Source organism: Gopherus flavomarginatus, chromosome 12 (genome assembly GCF_025201925.1).
Source record: "Gopherus flavomarginatus isolate rGopFla2 chromosome 12, rGopFla2.mat.asm, whole genome shotgun sequence".
Lineage (NCBI taxonomy): Eukaryota > Metazoa > Chordata > Testudines > Testudinidae > Gopherus > Gopherus flavomarginatus.
In genome coordinates, this window is record NC_066628.1 from 33,446,644 (window position 1) to 33,463,143 (window position 16,500).

Sequence of the window (16,500 nt, forward strand, 5' to 3'; positions counted from 1 at the left end):
CAGTTTGCTAAGGCTCATTAGTGTTGGGAAGGTATAAAATATTAAACTCTAAACTTCAAATGAATTTCTACCATATCTTTTGAAAGTTTATGTTTTTTCCCCACCTTTTACAGTGCACCCGAATTATAGCTGTATAAAGAGCTATTCTTCCAGAATTCCCTTTTGTCCCTTTACAGTTGAGAAACAGTGAGCAATCTTTTCACTGCTTACATATTTTCATGTAAACCAATAAGCCCCAAAAATTTTTACATAATGACAGGATTCAATTCTGCCCTCAGCAGCATCAAAAAACACTTATATGAAAATAAAAGCAGGAATCTGAGAAGTCTGCCAGGTCCCATCCACTAGCCTTGTGACAAATCAAAGATACTATTTTAGATTAATCAAAATATATAAAATTTAAAACTTTAAGGAAAACTACAGTTAAGGGATACCATCTGGACTGGCGGGACAAAAAGTTGTATCTGCCAAGATTTGCTCTGCAAGCAGACAGGAACATCTTGCTGTCTCCCTTTGCAATGCCTGCCATGTTCCTGTGTGTAGACAGAGTAACATATAAAAACACTGTTCTTGAAGAGAAACTTCTTATCTCCACAATTCCAACATTTGAAGTTAGCTGTTGGTGGACTGTCCAGCAGGGAAGATTGAATGTTGTTAAAGTTGTGAGGAACAGGCCTTGTTTTGAGGGTTAAAAGACAGAGGATCAGCATTTTTTAAAAAGTGTTGATCACTGCTGTGCTATGTAAGTTTTGCGCATATCAACTGACAGTATCCCTTTACTTAGCTCACTGTACCATGTATTTACACAGCAACACATATCGTATAATCAAAGCAAGTTTACAAATCCTCCACACAACTTGGTGAATTAAAGAAGAAAATGTCAAGCTAGTCAAATAGACTTAGAACTGCTGTGATTTTTAATGGTATAGTTTAACAGTTGTTTAGTAGCCTTGGGAGATAATTGCAACAGCCGAGATAATGCAAAAAGCAATGGTGAAATACTTCTTGAAATATTTATGAATTCAGTCATTTCTTGGGGAAGATAAATTTTTCCTAGTTTAAATAAAAAAATCCAAGACTGCTATATTAACAAATCACTTTTTCCCAATGTGCAAACACAAATACAATTTGCAAACACCATCACAAAATTGGAATCAAGATCTCTGTTCTTGTTGAGTATCAGATTTACTTCTGAATTTAAACTTTGAAACAAGATCCAAATGTAAAGATCAACAGAATTAGACACACTAGCTTTATATTCCTTGAATCAAGCAGATCTACCAGAATCTGTGAGGAAAAGATGGAATTTTCAAAAATATTTAAGTGACTTTGGTGCTTTTGAAAATTCTATTCAAAGTGCTTTTATAATAGTTTGCAAGAAGAGCAATTAAGCTTTTTGTTTAATTGAACTTCAACCCAACAAACAAGCCAAATGATGGCTGCGAGTCTCTAATCAATACAGCTAAACTGACAGACCCAAATTAACTGCACCTACCAAAACATTTCTCAACACTATACTTCTCCTGGTGCTGTACTGAAATACTATAAATAAGAAACTTAGTTTACTGATTGTAGTCACTAGTCAGTAAGATACTTTTTCTAATCATTAGCTTTCAAAATAAGCATTTCCACACTGCTACAACATATTTTTCTGCTGACAAACTTACTGAGGACACTGGATTTTAGTCAGCTGCTTAAGAATAGTACTAACAATGGAAATAAAAATAGAAACTACATGAAAGCGCTGTCACACGTATAATGAAGACCAAAGGCAAGAAAATTGTACGTTAAGATTGAAGCTTAATTCTTAAACTCACTCTAGTGTGTCCAAATATTTCAGCCACTGGGAAATGTGGGCTCATTCACTGCTCTAACCGTCCTAGAATACTAGGAACAAAAGGATGCATTCAGAATACAGCCCTAACACAATTTTATTGCTTTTATCAATTTAAAGTCAGATTTTAATGACAGTAACAGATTTGTATATTTATGTGAATAGGTAGCCACTGAAAAAACACAATGCTATAATTTTACTCCAAGGCTCATCTGAGGCTGCTCTGAGTGCCAACGTAAGTATTATTACATAAGGAAAGCAACATCAAATGAACTACATCTCTGTACTGATTCTGTAACCATATATTACCCTACATGCAATTTTGCAAGTTTTAAATACCTGATAGTTCCTGTGGGAGAAGGGAGAGGGCTGATCAGGTGAGCCATGTTGTCTGGAATGTTTATTGTTAAAGGAGAAATCTGGGGTTGCACAGGTTTCACTGGAGACTCTGGGGACTCCTGTTTTTCTCTCTTTTCATTGGACAGAGCTGTGAATGTTATCTTGATGTTTGTGCTGGGAAACCTGAAAGTACATCTGAAAAATAGAAACAAACAAATATATATGCAACTTATTTACAGGTAATACATAACAGACTTTTTTGTGGAACTCACAAGCAATACTTAACCCTGATTAAAGTAATAAACAGTGTAGCTTGGGTAATGATTTGCAATTATCTTCATTTTACACACAGGTACAGAGATCTAGTGAACACTACAAAGTAAATTTTAGACTTCAGATTACAAATATAATTGTATTAAGTATATAAATTATTTTAACGCTGTAGCTCTCTAGATTTCCTGTAGTCCATCTTGAGATGAACTGGAAATATACTCCAAATGGGGTATTATTTTGAAAACATCTGAACAATGACATCAGAAGGAATGGGTTTTGTGCATAAACTTGTAAATTGGTTTTTGTAGTATCCCCAACAATCAGTATTGCCACAGAAAAATCTCTAACCTCAGTTCGTTTAAGCATACTGAACTGTCCTTAACTACTGAAGAGAGCTAACAAGTCCTCCAACATCCATTCATTGGTAGCCTTTGGTTCACTATGGCACTGTTCCTGCAAACACTTATGAAGTTACTTAACTTTACTCTCTGAGTAGTCCTATTGTGAAACTACTCAGAGAAGTAAAGTTAAGAAGGTGCATAAGCATTTGCAGGATTAGGGCCTATGTAATTTCACTAGTATTAATTAAAAGCAAATTTTTGTTTTTTCTCCTAAAGCACTTTATTTACTATGCATACAGCAAAGCTAATGGTGCCTAACCGTAAAAGCAATAGGTGCTACAAAAATGAACAGTCATAGCAAATGTAGTCTTCATTTAGACTCAGAAAAAGACTGTTTAAAACAGATTTAACACAAAAATAGTCACAAACAAAAAGTTAAACCATGTCTGTATGTTTGTTTTAATTGTTAACTGCTTTAAATTTGATAAAATCCAGTTATATAAATATGTAAAATGTTTAATTTTTGTATATATTCATTAAAAACCCATCTCTAATGAACTTTTAAAACATTTCCTTCCCCCCCTCCCTCATTAGGCAAGCACTACAGCATATAGAAATTAACCCAATTAAACAGGAGAACAGGCTATTTACAGTTTAACTGTACACAAACAGACTGAGCATACCTAAATTTAATTCTGTTACTACCCATAGCACCAACAAAAAACATTTCAGGTAATTCTGCCTTTTGCTCATGATCAGCAATAATCTAATAAATGTTAGATGTATTGCTGCCCTCTCCTCCCTGGAAATCTGTCAGATATGCACAGGACTGAACCCACGTTAGATATACAAAAGACCCAATGCATGGTCATATTTACATGCCCCTCACTGAGAGGCTTTGCCAATGACAATCTACAAACTTTAGAAACCATATTGTGAAGTGATCCTTTTACACAGATCTACAGTAGAACCTCAGAATTATGAACATCTCAGAAATGGAGGTTCTCTGTAACTCTGAAATGTTCATAACTCTGAACAAAATGTTACGGTTGTTCTTTAAAAAGTTTACAACTGAACATTGACTTAATATAGCTTTGAAATTTACTAAGCAGAAGAAAAATGCTGTTTTCCCTTTATTTTTTTAGTAGTTTACTTTTAACATGATACTGTACTATGTTTGCATTTTTTAAAATCTCTGCTGCTGCCTGATTGTGTACTTGCAGTTCCAAATGAGGTGTGTGGTTGATTGGTCAGTTCATAACTCTGAGGTTCTATTATAAAGGAAACAAAGCTGCTTTGGAACAGGTGCAGGCAGCATTTGTTCCAAGTGTCACTATAACTTTGGAACAACATTTAATGATAGATGCATCTAATGCAAACATGGATATTCACTGCTAGTGACCATGGATCATGTATTCCTACGTTATATGCTTAAAGAGTAAGAGGGTGGGGAAATGTGACTGTGACCTTCCTTTCAATCTCATTTCATAAGGACCAGTCTGAGGCCACGTCCAGACTAGAAATTAAAATCGATTTTAGATACGCAACTTCAGCTACGTGAATAACGTAGCTGAAGTCGAATTTCTAAAATCGAGGTACTCACCAGTCTGGACGGCGCTGCATCGATGTCCGCGGCTCTCCGTGTCGATTCCGGAACTCCGTTCGGATTGATGGAGTTCCGGAATCGATGTAAGCGCGCTCGGGGATCGATACACCGCGTCCAGACTAGACGCGATATATCGATCCCCGAGCAATCGATTTTAACCCGCCGATGCCGCGGGTTAGTCTGGACGAGGGCTGAGTATGACAGACAACTTGATTCTGAAACATGCTTGATGTACTACATTGGGAACAGAATCTATGCCAAAACACTGTACGTGGGTTGAGCAGGAAAGCAAAATGGACTAGACTCTCCCTCTTTCACTGTGCAATCCTACTTAATTGTTTTTAAACTAACAGCCACAATGAAGGACTGTACCTGAAAAATGTAGACAAGCTTGAGTAAACAGTAATGAAAACATTATTGCTACACTATAAAGCTGGAATTCCTTGCTCTTTCTATATAAAATAAAATTCTTTCCTCCATCACTTGTCTTTTCCTTAAATATCTGATGGAAGGAATAAAGTTTGTTTTGCTGGTCAAAGCCAATGTTATCCCAACCAACATTCCTCTCAAGACATCAGTCTTCAAGAGCACACAAATAGAAAGCAAAAGCATTCATTTTGTCAGCACAGAAGAACAAGCGAGAATGTTTACTTTAAGTAAACATTAATAACAAAAATTGAGTAGCAATATTGTATGTTTGAGACCTAAATATTTAGACTTTTGTGGGATAGACTTTTCTACATATTTTATGTAACTATTTTCCAGATTCAAGTGTATTTACTCCTCAGTCTCAGTGACTGAATACCTTGTAGAGAAGATTCATTTCAACTGAAGAGCAACACAGAAGCAGCTGTGCAAAACTTCAACTGCTGATTCAGTGGTCAGACTGGTTATTGCATAGAAAAGGATACCATCTAGTAGTAAGCAGGCAATGCTCCAAAATGCTGCTGGATTTTTACTGGGGGGTGGGAGAGAGGCTTCATAACGTAAACTGAAGTACAGGCAAATCCAAAGCCACAAAATGTGAATTCCAGGTCAACTTTGGCACAACCCCCATCTTCCTACATATCTATCTACACTCCACTAAAAACTCTCCCCTCTTGTGTTGCCATTCTATCTTCTGATCACTTCTTGCCCCCTGGCCATCATACACAAAGATATGGAACAGCTTCTCCCCTGCCAAGTCCAAGGCCCTGATTCCAAAAACTATGTTTGAGACCATTATGGCTCTCAAGGGTTTGTCAAGTGTGAGAAGATAGGAGCTTTGGGTAATCAAAGCTTTGTACTGGATATTAAACTCTGTGCCAATCTTACCATCACTTGTTACAAGTTAGGTACTATATTTATACTGTGGGAGCATTACCAACAGGCTTTTCAACATCTCACATGCTGGGCTCTGAGAGGATGGTGTTATAAGGAGGATATAATACGATTCCAGCTAAACTTCTAATCTAGTTAAACATGTGAACACCTAAATATTTGCATTTCATCTTACCGTACCACTGAAACCTTCCTGCTTATGCACGGGAAGGTACTGCAGTTCACAATGAGAAATCAAATGGTTACATTTGGGATTGATCAAAAACACTTAAAATATGTTCAAATATTTTCAAACCACAAGTTACAGGGTGAAAAGTTTGTGTCATATTTCTAAGTGGTGAAAATAAGTATTTACGAAAGCTACACAACAACATGGTTTTATCAGCTCCAAAATTTGTAACTGATAGCATCCACTTTTAGGTAATTAAAAAAAAAAAGAATGAATCAGGACAACAGTACTTGTGTTGTATTTATTATTTACACAGCTCGAAATGGAAGACAGATCCCTTCCATAAAGCCCTTATCATCTAAACGGAAAACATACTGAGGACAGACTAGAGCAGGGGTAGGCAACCAATGGCATGTGTGCCGAAGGCGGCACGCAAGCTGATTTTCAGTGGCACTCACACTGCCTGGGTCCTGGTCGCCAGCCCGGGGGGCTCTGCATTATAATTTAATTTTAAATGAAGCTTCTTAAACATTTTCAAAACCTTATTTACTTTACATACAACAGTTTAGTTATATATTACAGACTTATAGAAAGAGACCTTCTAAAAAGGTTAAAATGTATTGTTGGCACGCGAAACCTTAAATTAGAGTGAATAAATGAAGACTCAGCACACCACTTCCAAAAGGTTGCAGACCCCTGGACTAGAGGATGGGAGTAAGATGCAGCACACAATTTTTTTATTCTAAACAAATAAATCCAGAATGCATTGAGTAATGAAACTGGGGAGGGCATAGGGGTAGAGAAAAAAAGTGAATCCACAAACTGACTGTTTCCAATCACTCCTTGGGAGCAAGGACTGTCATTTACTGTTTGTATAGCATCTAGCAAAATGGGACTGGGCAGGCATTACTGCAATGTAAGTGTTAAATAAATAAAAATAATTTCATAAGCTGCTAGATAATGGTCTCATTAGAGGAGCAAATGTCTACAGTATGGTTGTACTTGTCACATCCACATTTAAAGCATTCCCTCTTTGCTTCACCAGCTCTGTCCTAACTGGGGTTCGGGGGGCACAGAATTACTCACTTGTAAGTCCTCTTCTCTGAATTTATCACCTGACTGGATTCCCACTCCTGTCTCCGCACTCAAGCATGAAACAGGCTAAAACTTCTAGCTCTCACTGATGTGTCCTTTTGAGACACCAGTATTTCAAGTCCTATTGTCAGGACCAGTGCTTCAATATCCCCTAGAACAGTGGTTCTCAACCAGGGGTAAGCGCACCCCTGGCGGTACAAAGTAGTCTTCCAGGGGGTACCTTAACTCATCTAGATATTTGGCCTAGTTTTACAACAGGCTATACACATAAAGCACTAGTGAAGTCATTACAAACTAAAATTTCACACAGACAAAATGAGAAAGTAAGCATTCTTTCAGTAAGTTTGCCACAACACTTTTGTAAGCAAGTCTTTTTTAAGTTAGGTGAAACTTGGGGTACGCAAGACAAATCAGACTCCTGAAAGGGGTATAGTAGTCTGGAAAGTCATTGGATTAAAGGGAAGATCCTTACACAGATTGAGAACTGGTTAAAAGACAGGAAACAAAGATTAGGAATAAAATGGTAAGTTTTCAGAACAGAGATGGGTAACTAGTGGTGTTCCCTAAGGGTCAGTACTAGGACCAGTCCTATTCAACTTATTCATAAATGATCTGGAGGAAGGGGTAAACAGTGAAGTGGCAAAGTTTGCAGATAATACTAAACTGCTCAAGATAGTTAAGACCAAAGCAGACTGTGAAGAACTTCAAAAAGATCTCACAAAACTAAGTGATTGGGCAACAAAATGGCAAATGAAATTTAATGTGGATAAATATAAAGAAATGCACATTGGAAAAAAATAACCCCAACTATACATACAATATGATGGGGGCTAATTTAGCTACAACTAATCAGGAAAGAGATCTTGGAGTCATCGTGGATAGTTCTCTGAAGACATCCACACAGTGTGCAGCGGTAGTCAAAAAAACAAACAGGATGTTAGAAATCAATAAAAAATCCATACGAAGCCCACACCTTGAATACTGCATACAAATGTGGTCTCCTCATCTCAAAAAAGATATACTGACATTAGAAAAGGTTCAGAGGAGGGCAACTAAAATGATTAGGGGTTTGGAACGGGGGGATATGATAGAAGTATATAAAATCATGAGTGGTGTGGAGAAAGAGAATAAGGAAAATTATTTATTTGTTCCCATAATATAAGAACTAGAGGCCACCAAATGAAATTAATGGGCAGCAGGTTTAAAACAAATAAAAGGAAGTTCTTCACACAGCGCACAGTCAACCTGTGGAACTCCTTGCCTGAAGAGGTTGTGAAGATGGAGTATAACAGGGTTTAAAAGAGAACTAGATAAATTCACGGAGGTTAAGTCCATTAATGGCTATTAGTCAGGATGGTTAAGGAATGGTGTCCCTAGTCTCTGTTTGTCAGAGGGTAGAGATGGATGGCAGGAGAGAGATCACTTGATCATTATCTGTTAGGTTCACTTCCTCTGGGACACCTGGCACTGGTCACTGTCGGTAGACAGGATACTGGGCTGGATGGACCTTTGGTCTGACCCAGTGAAGCCGTTCTTATGTAAACGTTGAGAACCACTGCCCTACAACATTCAGTCTGAAGCTGTCTTGTAGTGATCAAGATATGGTTTGGCAACACCATTTTCCCCTACAGAACAAGTCAATTCCTTCTATCAGCACCTCCATTTTTCAAATGGAAGTTTATTATGAGGACCTAGCACTGATAGCCCTATGAATCATCCTTGTTTCAAAATCTTCAGGGGAGATTCCTTTTATAAGACATTATACAACTTTCACTAAAAAAAAAATCTGGAAAATGGGTAGGAACAATAAAGGGATAAGGAATGGGAGTTACAAGGATCCTCTATCTTCCCCATTGTACTTTATTTCAAAGAGAAATGAAATTCATCAACAAGAATCTTGGGTCACTCTGTAGGTTTTCACTTAGGATTTCTTTGATTGCAAAGTCATCACCAATAATGTTATCCACAGTCCCTCTTCCTCCTCTTCTATGATTGTTGAACTGACCAAGAGAGAGATCACAGTATTTCCCAAGATAAAACCATCCTTTCTCTGGAATCTCATCTACATCATAACAAGGATCCCCTTTTCTTTTGGCTTCAGGATGGCTTCTCAATAATTTAGACTTTCATCCCTAGTTTTGATTTCTCTCCTCTTTTACACAATTTTCTTTTACCTTGTCTATCCTTCACTCTACCAGAAAACCACCATGCCCTTCACTGAAGATTGTTCAGCCTACAAGGAAGCATGGCCCTTCAAAGGCACATTGTATATAGACAGCATTTCCATCACCGGCTGACAATGTTGTACGATATACATAGCTGGGGGGAGGGTGTGCCTGGAGATGGGGCAGTTGCTATTAAGATGTTCCAGTGCATGCTTGCCCACTTCAGGACCTGAACTGTTGTTCATTTATATTTTACATAATGCAACTCAACTGTTTTATCCAAAATAGTTCTAGCAAGTTTGTAATGTTACACGGCATTTTATTTCTTCCATATTACTACAGTAATATTTAAACTGTTAAGTGAAAAGCTTTGCTACCAAATTTATGATCAAGGTGTAGAATTGGCTGCCATCCAGTCTTACTTAACATTACAAATTTAGGAAGATAGGATTTTAAAACATTTGTAAGATGTTTAGATATTAATTCATCATGAAAATAGTATATATAAAGAACCACAATTGAGTCTTTTCTCCTTTTGCCGCTTCATTGATTATTAGTTTGATAAGAAAAGGCTGACAGAAAACATATTACATAACAAACAAAATACAACACCCCATCCCACTCCACCCCCCCATTTAAATTTTCAGTTTGGTACAGTGAACATACTGTTCAGTTATCACCTAAATTAGACTTGTAAGAGTAGAAGGGCTGTTTGGATTCAAAGAGTTGTGCTCAGCTTCAAACTCCAAAGCGAAGCATAAAAACCGCTAAGAAATCCCAGAGATGGGGTAAAGCACTGCAATTTTAGATACATAAAAGGGATAAAAGTTTTTCAACTTGAGGAGTAAGAAGTCTATCCCCCAGGGAGAAAGGGATTCTGTTCCTACACTTATCCTTACCACCCAGTGCCATCCCACACCTCCAACAGAAATAGGTATAAAACATAACATACCATCAGCTAAATTTTGTACCATGGAACTTCAGGTTCATGGGCACTTTGCTTGTGTCATGGTATAATTCCCCACTCTGAACCTTAGCGTCCAAAAGATGAGGTACCAGCATGAATTCCTCTAAGCTCAATTACCAGCTTAGTACTTGTAGCGCTGCCATCAACCAGGAATTCCAGTGCCTGGTACACTCCGGTCCCCCCAAAACCTTGCCCGGGGATCCCCAAGACCCAGTCCCTCTGGATCTGAACACAAGGAAAGTAAACCCTTTCCCTCACCGTTGCCTCTCCCAGGCTTCCCCTCCCTGGGTTACCCTGGAAGATCACTGTGATTCAAACTCCTTGAATCTTAAAACAGAGAGGAAAATCCACTTTCCCCCCTCCTTCTCTCTCCCCCTCCCGGACTCTCCCTGAGAGAGAAAGTAATCCTAACATAGAGAGAAAATTAACCTCTCTCTCTCCCCCTTCCCTCCTTTCTCCCCACCAATTCCCTGGTGGATCCAGACCCAGTCCCCTGGGGTCTCACCAGAATACAAAAAACAATCAGGTTCTTAAACAAGAAAAGCTTTTAATTAAAGAGGGAAAAACAGTAAATTTAAGATGGAATATGTTACAGGGTCTTTCAGCTATAGACACTGGGAATACCCTCCCAGCCTAAGTACAAATTAAAATTCTTTCAGCAAAATACACATTTGAACTCCTTCCAGCCAAATACACATTTGCAAATAAAGAAAACAAACATAAGCCTAACTCGCTTTATCTATCTAGTACTTACTATTCTGGACATATAAGAGACTGTATCAGAGAGACTGGAGAGAAACCTGGTTGCACATCTGGTCACTCTCAGAACCCACATAGAACAACCACCAAACACTAACAGCACACACAAAAACTTCCCTCCCTCAAGATTTGAAAGTATCCTGTCCCCTGATTGGTCCTCTGGTCAGGTGACAGCCAGGCTCACTGAACTTGTTAACCCTTTACAGTCAAAAGAGACATGAAGTACTCCTGTTCTATTAACCCTTAACTATCTGTTGACAGCTTGGCACAGGCAAACTGAAAAATTCACTCCCAGAACATTTTGTACCATCCGTTTAAACAAGTTGGGACTATGTTTAAGAGAATTCCAAATTGACACATTTCACACCAATTAACTCAAACAACAGACTTCAAGAGCTGAGGAGTTTTTTGTTTGTTTGTTTGCTTACTTTGGCCCTCAATGGAACCAACATAAATGAAATGTACGAAGAACAGGAACTAAGATATTATGCTTTGTTTTAGAGTTAAATTTACAAGATATTCTTAGCAAGATTTTACATTCTAGTATTGTTGCTTAGTTTACAAATTCAGCATTGCTTAAAGTATTTCTGTTTAATATGATTCATATGAAACATGCAGAAACAATTAACTAAGTCACAGATAAAGTCAGTCTTCAGAATAACGTGATCTTCTCCGGACAATGAAAATTATTTGTAAAAAGCAAAGGTAGTTTAAAAAAGTTTTGATTTAATAATGTAATGATTTCTATAAAACTGTTAAGGTAAACTTAAACACTAGCTCCAATGCAGCTCCCAATTTAAACTATAGGTAGATATGTAAATCCATCTAGACAGTTCCATAAAATTAATTCAAACGATCCCCATGACTGTTTCAGATTTTTATCTCAAATTCCTCAGCATTAGATGTTTTTATTATGTTAATAACTGAAATGCAAGCTATTCAAAAGGTTTAAATATATTTAAAGAAAACAAGTAATTGTTCAGAGATTCTAGTAAAAATTCCTTCTAAGAATATCCAAATAAGACAACCACTAACAGTGTAAGAAATGCTATAATGGAGACTTACAGGGGGAAGGAGTACTCTTTTCTCAGGAAAAAAAAAAGGGAATGACATTGAATCTTTGCCCTAAATGATGAGGTTTTGGTGTATTTTTTAAGCTGCTTTTTAATTAGTACCATTTACACCCATGTGTTTCCACTAGAAATTCCAGCTTTAGGGATTTTGTGACTAAGTTGTAAAAATTCACGTACAGTGTGAAGAGAGTGTGAATTTTTTTTTTGTAAGATTTCACAAAACTTGTTTACTAAATATTACAAGTCAAATGCAAGAGTATTGAAACATGAAGATTTCAAACACTAAGAGCTTTTAAAAAAGGAAGTTTTCATGCCTCCTCTATTTGCTCTAGGCCACACCCTTAGCTGGCAATGTAAAAAACTACCCAAGCGGGAGAGCAGTGTTGCTTCCTATAAACAGGAAGACAAATTTTGGATCAGAGTTTGGGGTGGGGTTTTTAGTATGTGTGTTTTGTTTTAAATAAACTCTTGATTTGGGTAATTTGCCACCAGTTTCCACTTCAAATAAGTTTGGCCATTTACTGATTATGACTCATTTTTCTAAATGAAATCATCAAGAGCAGCTGCATGTTAAGTAGGGGCAACTAGTTGTTAGGGGAAATGGGGAGAAAGCATATCCTCGTGGATGCTTCTCTCAACTACCTCCACATGCCGATATGCCTTAGTGCAGTGGTTTTCGATCTTTATTTTTCTGGTGACCCAGTTGAAAAAAAACTGTTGATGCCCATGACCCAACAGACCTGGGAATAAGGTGTATGGGGTGTGGGAGGGGACCCTGGGCTGGGGGTCGGGGTGTAGGAGGGGGTCAGGGCTCTGGAGTGACGGTGCAGACTCTGGGGTGCAGGAGGGGCTCCGGGTTTGAGGGGGGTTCAAGGCTGGGGGTTGGAGTGAGGGAGGGGGTCAGAGCTCTGGGCGGGGGGTGCAGGCTCCCAGGTGGGGCAAGGATGAGGGTTTTGGGGTGCAGAAAGGGGCTCTGAGTTTGAGGGGGGGCTCAGGGCTGGGGCAGGAGATTGGGGCATGGGGTTGGGGTACGGCTTACCTCTGGCAGCTCCTGGTCAGCAGCACAGCCAGGGTGCAGAGGCAGGCTTCCCGCTTGTCCTGGCACCACAGACCGTGCTGTGCCCCAGAAGCAGCCAGCAGCAGGTCCAGCTCCTGGTCAGTGGCACAACCAGGGTGCAGAGGCAGGCTTCCTGCCTGTCCTGGTGTCACGGACCACGCTGTGCCCTGGAAGCAGCCAGCAGCAGGTCCGGCTCCTAGGCGGAGGTCCATGCAGCTCTCGCCTACAGGCACTGCCCCCCTCCAGCTCCCACTGGCCAGTTTCCAGCCAATGGGAGTGCAGAGCTGGTGCTCGGGGCAGAGGCAGTGCGTGGAGCCCGGTCCTTCCTGCCCCTTGGAACTGAACCTGCTGATGGCCACTTTCGGGGCGCAGCACGGTGTCAGAACAGGTAGGGACTAGCCTGCCTTAGCCGGGCAGCACCACCAACAGGACTTTTAATGGCCCGGTTGCCGGTGCTGACCAGAGCCACTGCAACCCACAGTTTGAAAACCACTGCCTTAGCGAAACTTTCTTCCAAGTTTCCATTGTCTCTACATCTAAATTGGCAAAGGGCTGAAAGTTGCAAAGTATATTCTCCCACCAATATAAGAGCATCAATGCCTCTGCAACAATCAGCTTCGAGATAGTTTGGGGAGCAAGATGTCAGGACCATTAAATTGACAAGCAGCTCTTTTTCGCCTGAGGAACATTTTTCCACTTACACATTTAAGTATTTTAGCACATGCTGTTATTGTGCACATGCTCTAACAACTATGAAAAAGAACTACCACAATGTCAGATTTGTGATGCAAAAACTTGCATGTAAATTAGGACTCAGCACAAAAGGGGTGTCCCACTATGTCAAGATAATACTCCAGTTGCATATTTGCCCAATCTGGTCAATATAATTTTGCAGAATCTCAAGGGCAGGCACAGAAATGTGCCAGTAAAACTATACGCTACCACACTGGAGATTCAAAGTACAATCTTGCAGCTTGAGTTGGGAAGTGAGCACCTTGAAAGTCTGTAGAGATGTCAGTACCACTTCTGAAATGGCTACTGACTACTTGCAGAAGGATCTGGAACTAGTTCTCTCCTCTACCAGAGGAGCAGGATGTCACTATGACACAAAGACACTGAGCGTGGCTAAGGAAGAAGGAAAAAATAAATATTCACAAACATGTTTACCTTTATCAGCTAACGCATACTTGGGAATGAATAAATTTCAAACATGAATATAGGTATTTAACACCTCTTTCCCTTTCAAGGAGTAATTAAACCAAACAATATATGGTGGCATCCCAAATTTTCAGCCAACACCATAATTCTTCTTTTGCAATAAGACATCTAATGCTCTTCAAGTATCAGCCATACAAAAACTGGCATTCATCAGTTGCAAGTAATACTGATGCTAGTCTACATTCTTGGAAATGTGCTTTGCTTAATTAGAAATACATATACTGAAACTACAAATTCCAACCACAAGATCGTCTGATTCTGAAAAATGTTAAAGCCACCAAGAAGGTGGGGAAAGAAACAACCCTAAAGAAACGTAAGACAGTAGCCCTGCACAGGCTGCAAGGAGTAGTGAAAGAAACTGGCCTGCAGGCAGGAATGTAGGCAGCAGTTACTGTAGAAACCAAGCTCTTCACTGCTTTTCTCTAAGCAAAAGAAAGAGACAAAAGAGCTGGAAAACAGCGATCGATGGGAAGCAGCTTATAAAGCTGCTTGTCACATCTGCTGCAGCAAAACCAGACACTAATTCATTAAAACTGCTCATGTAATGCCTCTGGAATTTGAGGCTCCCCAGTCTGTGAATACAAAAGAAACTCCGCCTATGGAAATACTGCATTTTCAAGTATTTAGCATCTCTGTATACAAAAGCAGTGTGCGTCTGGTTGTGTGGTCTCCAACGGTAAATTTCATCCTAAACGGATAAAGTTTAATTCATTTCTTTAAAAAGGTATTTAATATGCCCATACCTGTACCAGATTTACAAATGGCTATTTCAACACCTTACAAGCCATACATCACTGCACTATACCATAGCTTCTAATTAAAAACAAAAAAAGTAAAATCAATTCTTATTTCTTCCTTTCATACAGTTGCATTTTAGAACGATTCTCCTATTACCACCAAATATTTAAGCCTACATTTTCAACTGTTATGAAACACTTTAGCTTTTTTATAAAATGTGTTATTTCTAGTAAAAGGAAGTAGACACTATATAAAATGACACTCCTATATTCCTTTACTATTGTGTAGGCTAGTCACAGATATCCACTTCAGCACATCATGGGGGTACTGCTTGACTGCAAAGGAACATGTGGAAACATGGCACTCTAACAATATCATCATTCACTTCTAACTAAACCATCAGCAACAGATTTGCCTGCAAAACCCTATTAAAACCAATACTTTAAAACAGAATACTTTAGTGTTGTAGTATCCCTTACAATAAAAACAGAAGGGAGGAGTAGAGAAAGAGTGCTGTCATGAAATATTGAGATGTGCGCATAATTGTAAAAGGCATCTATGACTCACAGGTTAGAACAAAGGGGTATATGTATTATTACCTTCCTAGATACCCATGTTCTATCACAAGTTATGCCAAAATCCTCTTATCATTAAAACAGCTACCTGAAGAGGCAAGTCTGCATATATGGGACTTTACTTCTGAATCATGATAATGAGGTCTACTTAACACTAGGGGTTTGCCTCCACTATGGCGCCGCATCCATGTTGTTGTAGCACCACAGCGTGTAAACAGCCGCAATAGAAAAAGAAGTGTTTTTTCCATCACTGTATTTAATCCACCCCCAAGAGAGGCAGTAGCTAGGTCGACAGCTGGTCAACCTAATGATGTCTAATTTTTTATACTCCACAGTGACACAGCTAGGTCCACCTAAGTTTTATGTATAGGCCAGGTCTAAGCTTCTGAGAAGCCCAGTCTCTCTATCCTTGGTAATACTGTCCACTACCTCATCTGTTAATCCATGATTACTGCAGCCCACTGCAAAAGTGAGCCAGAGGCCACAAGTAGTATTTCATATTTATCCTAACTTCAGGCAGATGTTATTTTTCCTCTCTAGATCAGCACTGGATGATCAGAAAACAGAACTTTGTCAGACTCCTCTCCCAGCTGCATCCCTGTTAGGTCTACTCCACAACTGGCCATGCAGTGCAGCGTGAAGTGCTAAAGGACATCCATGGTTTTAGCTGTGCTCTGAGCTCTATGTTTTTAACATAACTGTACTGCTAATGGGTGTGTTTAGATCAGTGGTTCTCAACTCGCAAGCCACTTGCAGCCCAATTAGCACACAGCTGCAGCCCATGTGACATCCCCAGGGCCATACAAGCAGTATATCTATTGTGTGGGTGAAGCTGACATAACACAGAGAGCTGCATATGTGGGCAACAATGGGTAAACAGGTTGAGAACCACTGGTATAGATCCAAGTACAATGTATGGATTCTCACTCAGGAAACATGCCTCAAGAGAGATCCTGAGAAGATACAACCAT

The 16,500-nt window shown here is 39.3% G+C and overlaps 1 protein-coding gene across 13 annotated transcripts in view; it reads right to left on the reverse strand.

The window, feature by feature from the left end:
- FOXK2 (forkhead box K2) overlaps window positions 1-16,500 on the reverse strand; it is a 105,881-nt gene that overhangs the window by 27,335 nt on the left and 62,046 nt on the right. For all 13 annotated transcript variants that reach the window (XM_050919278.1, XM_050919277.1, XM_050919275.1 and 10 more), the window contains one exon: window positions 2,174-2,368. In XM_050919278.1, coding sequence (XP_050775235.1) covers window positions 2,174-2,368 — 195 coding nt within the window. The remainder of the gene's footprint in view (window positions 1-2,173; window positions 2,369-16,500) is intronic.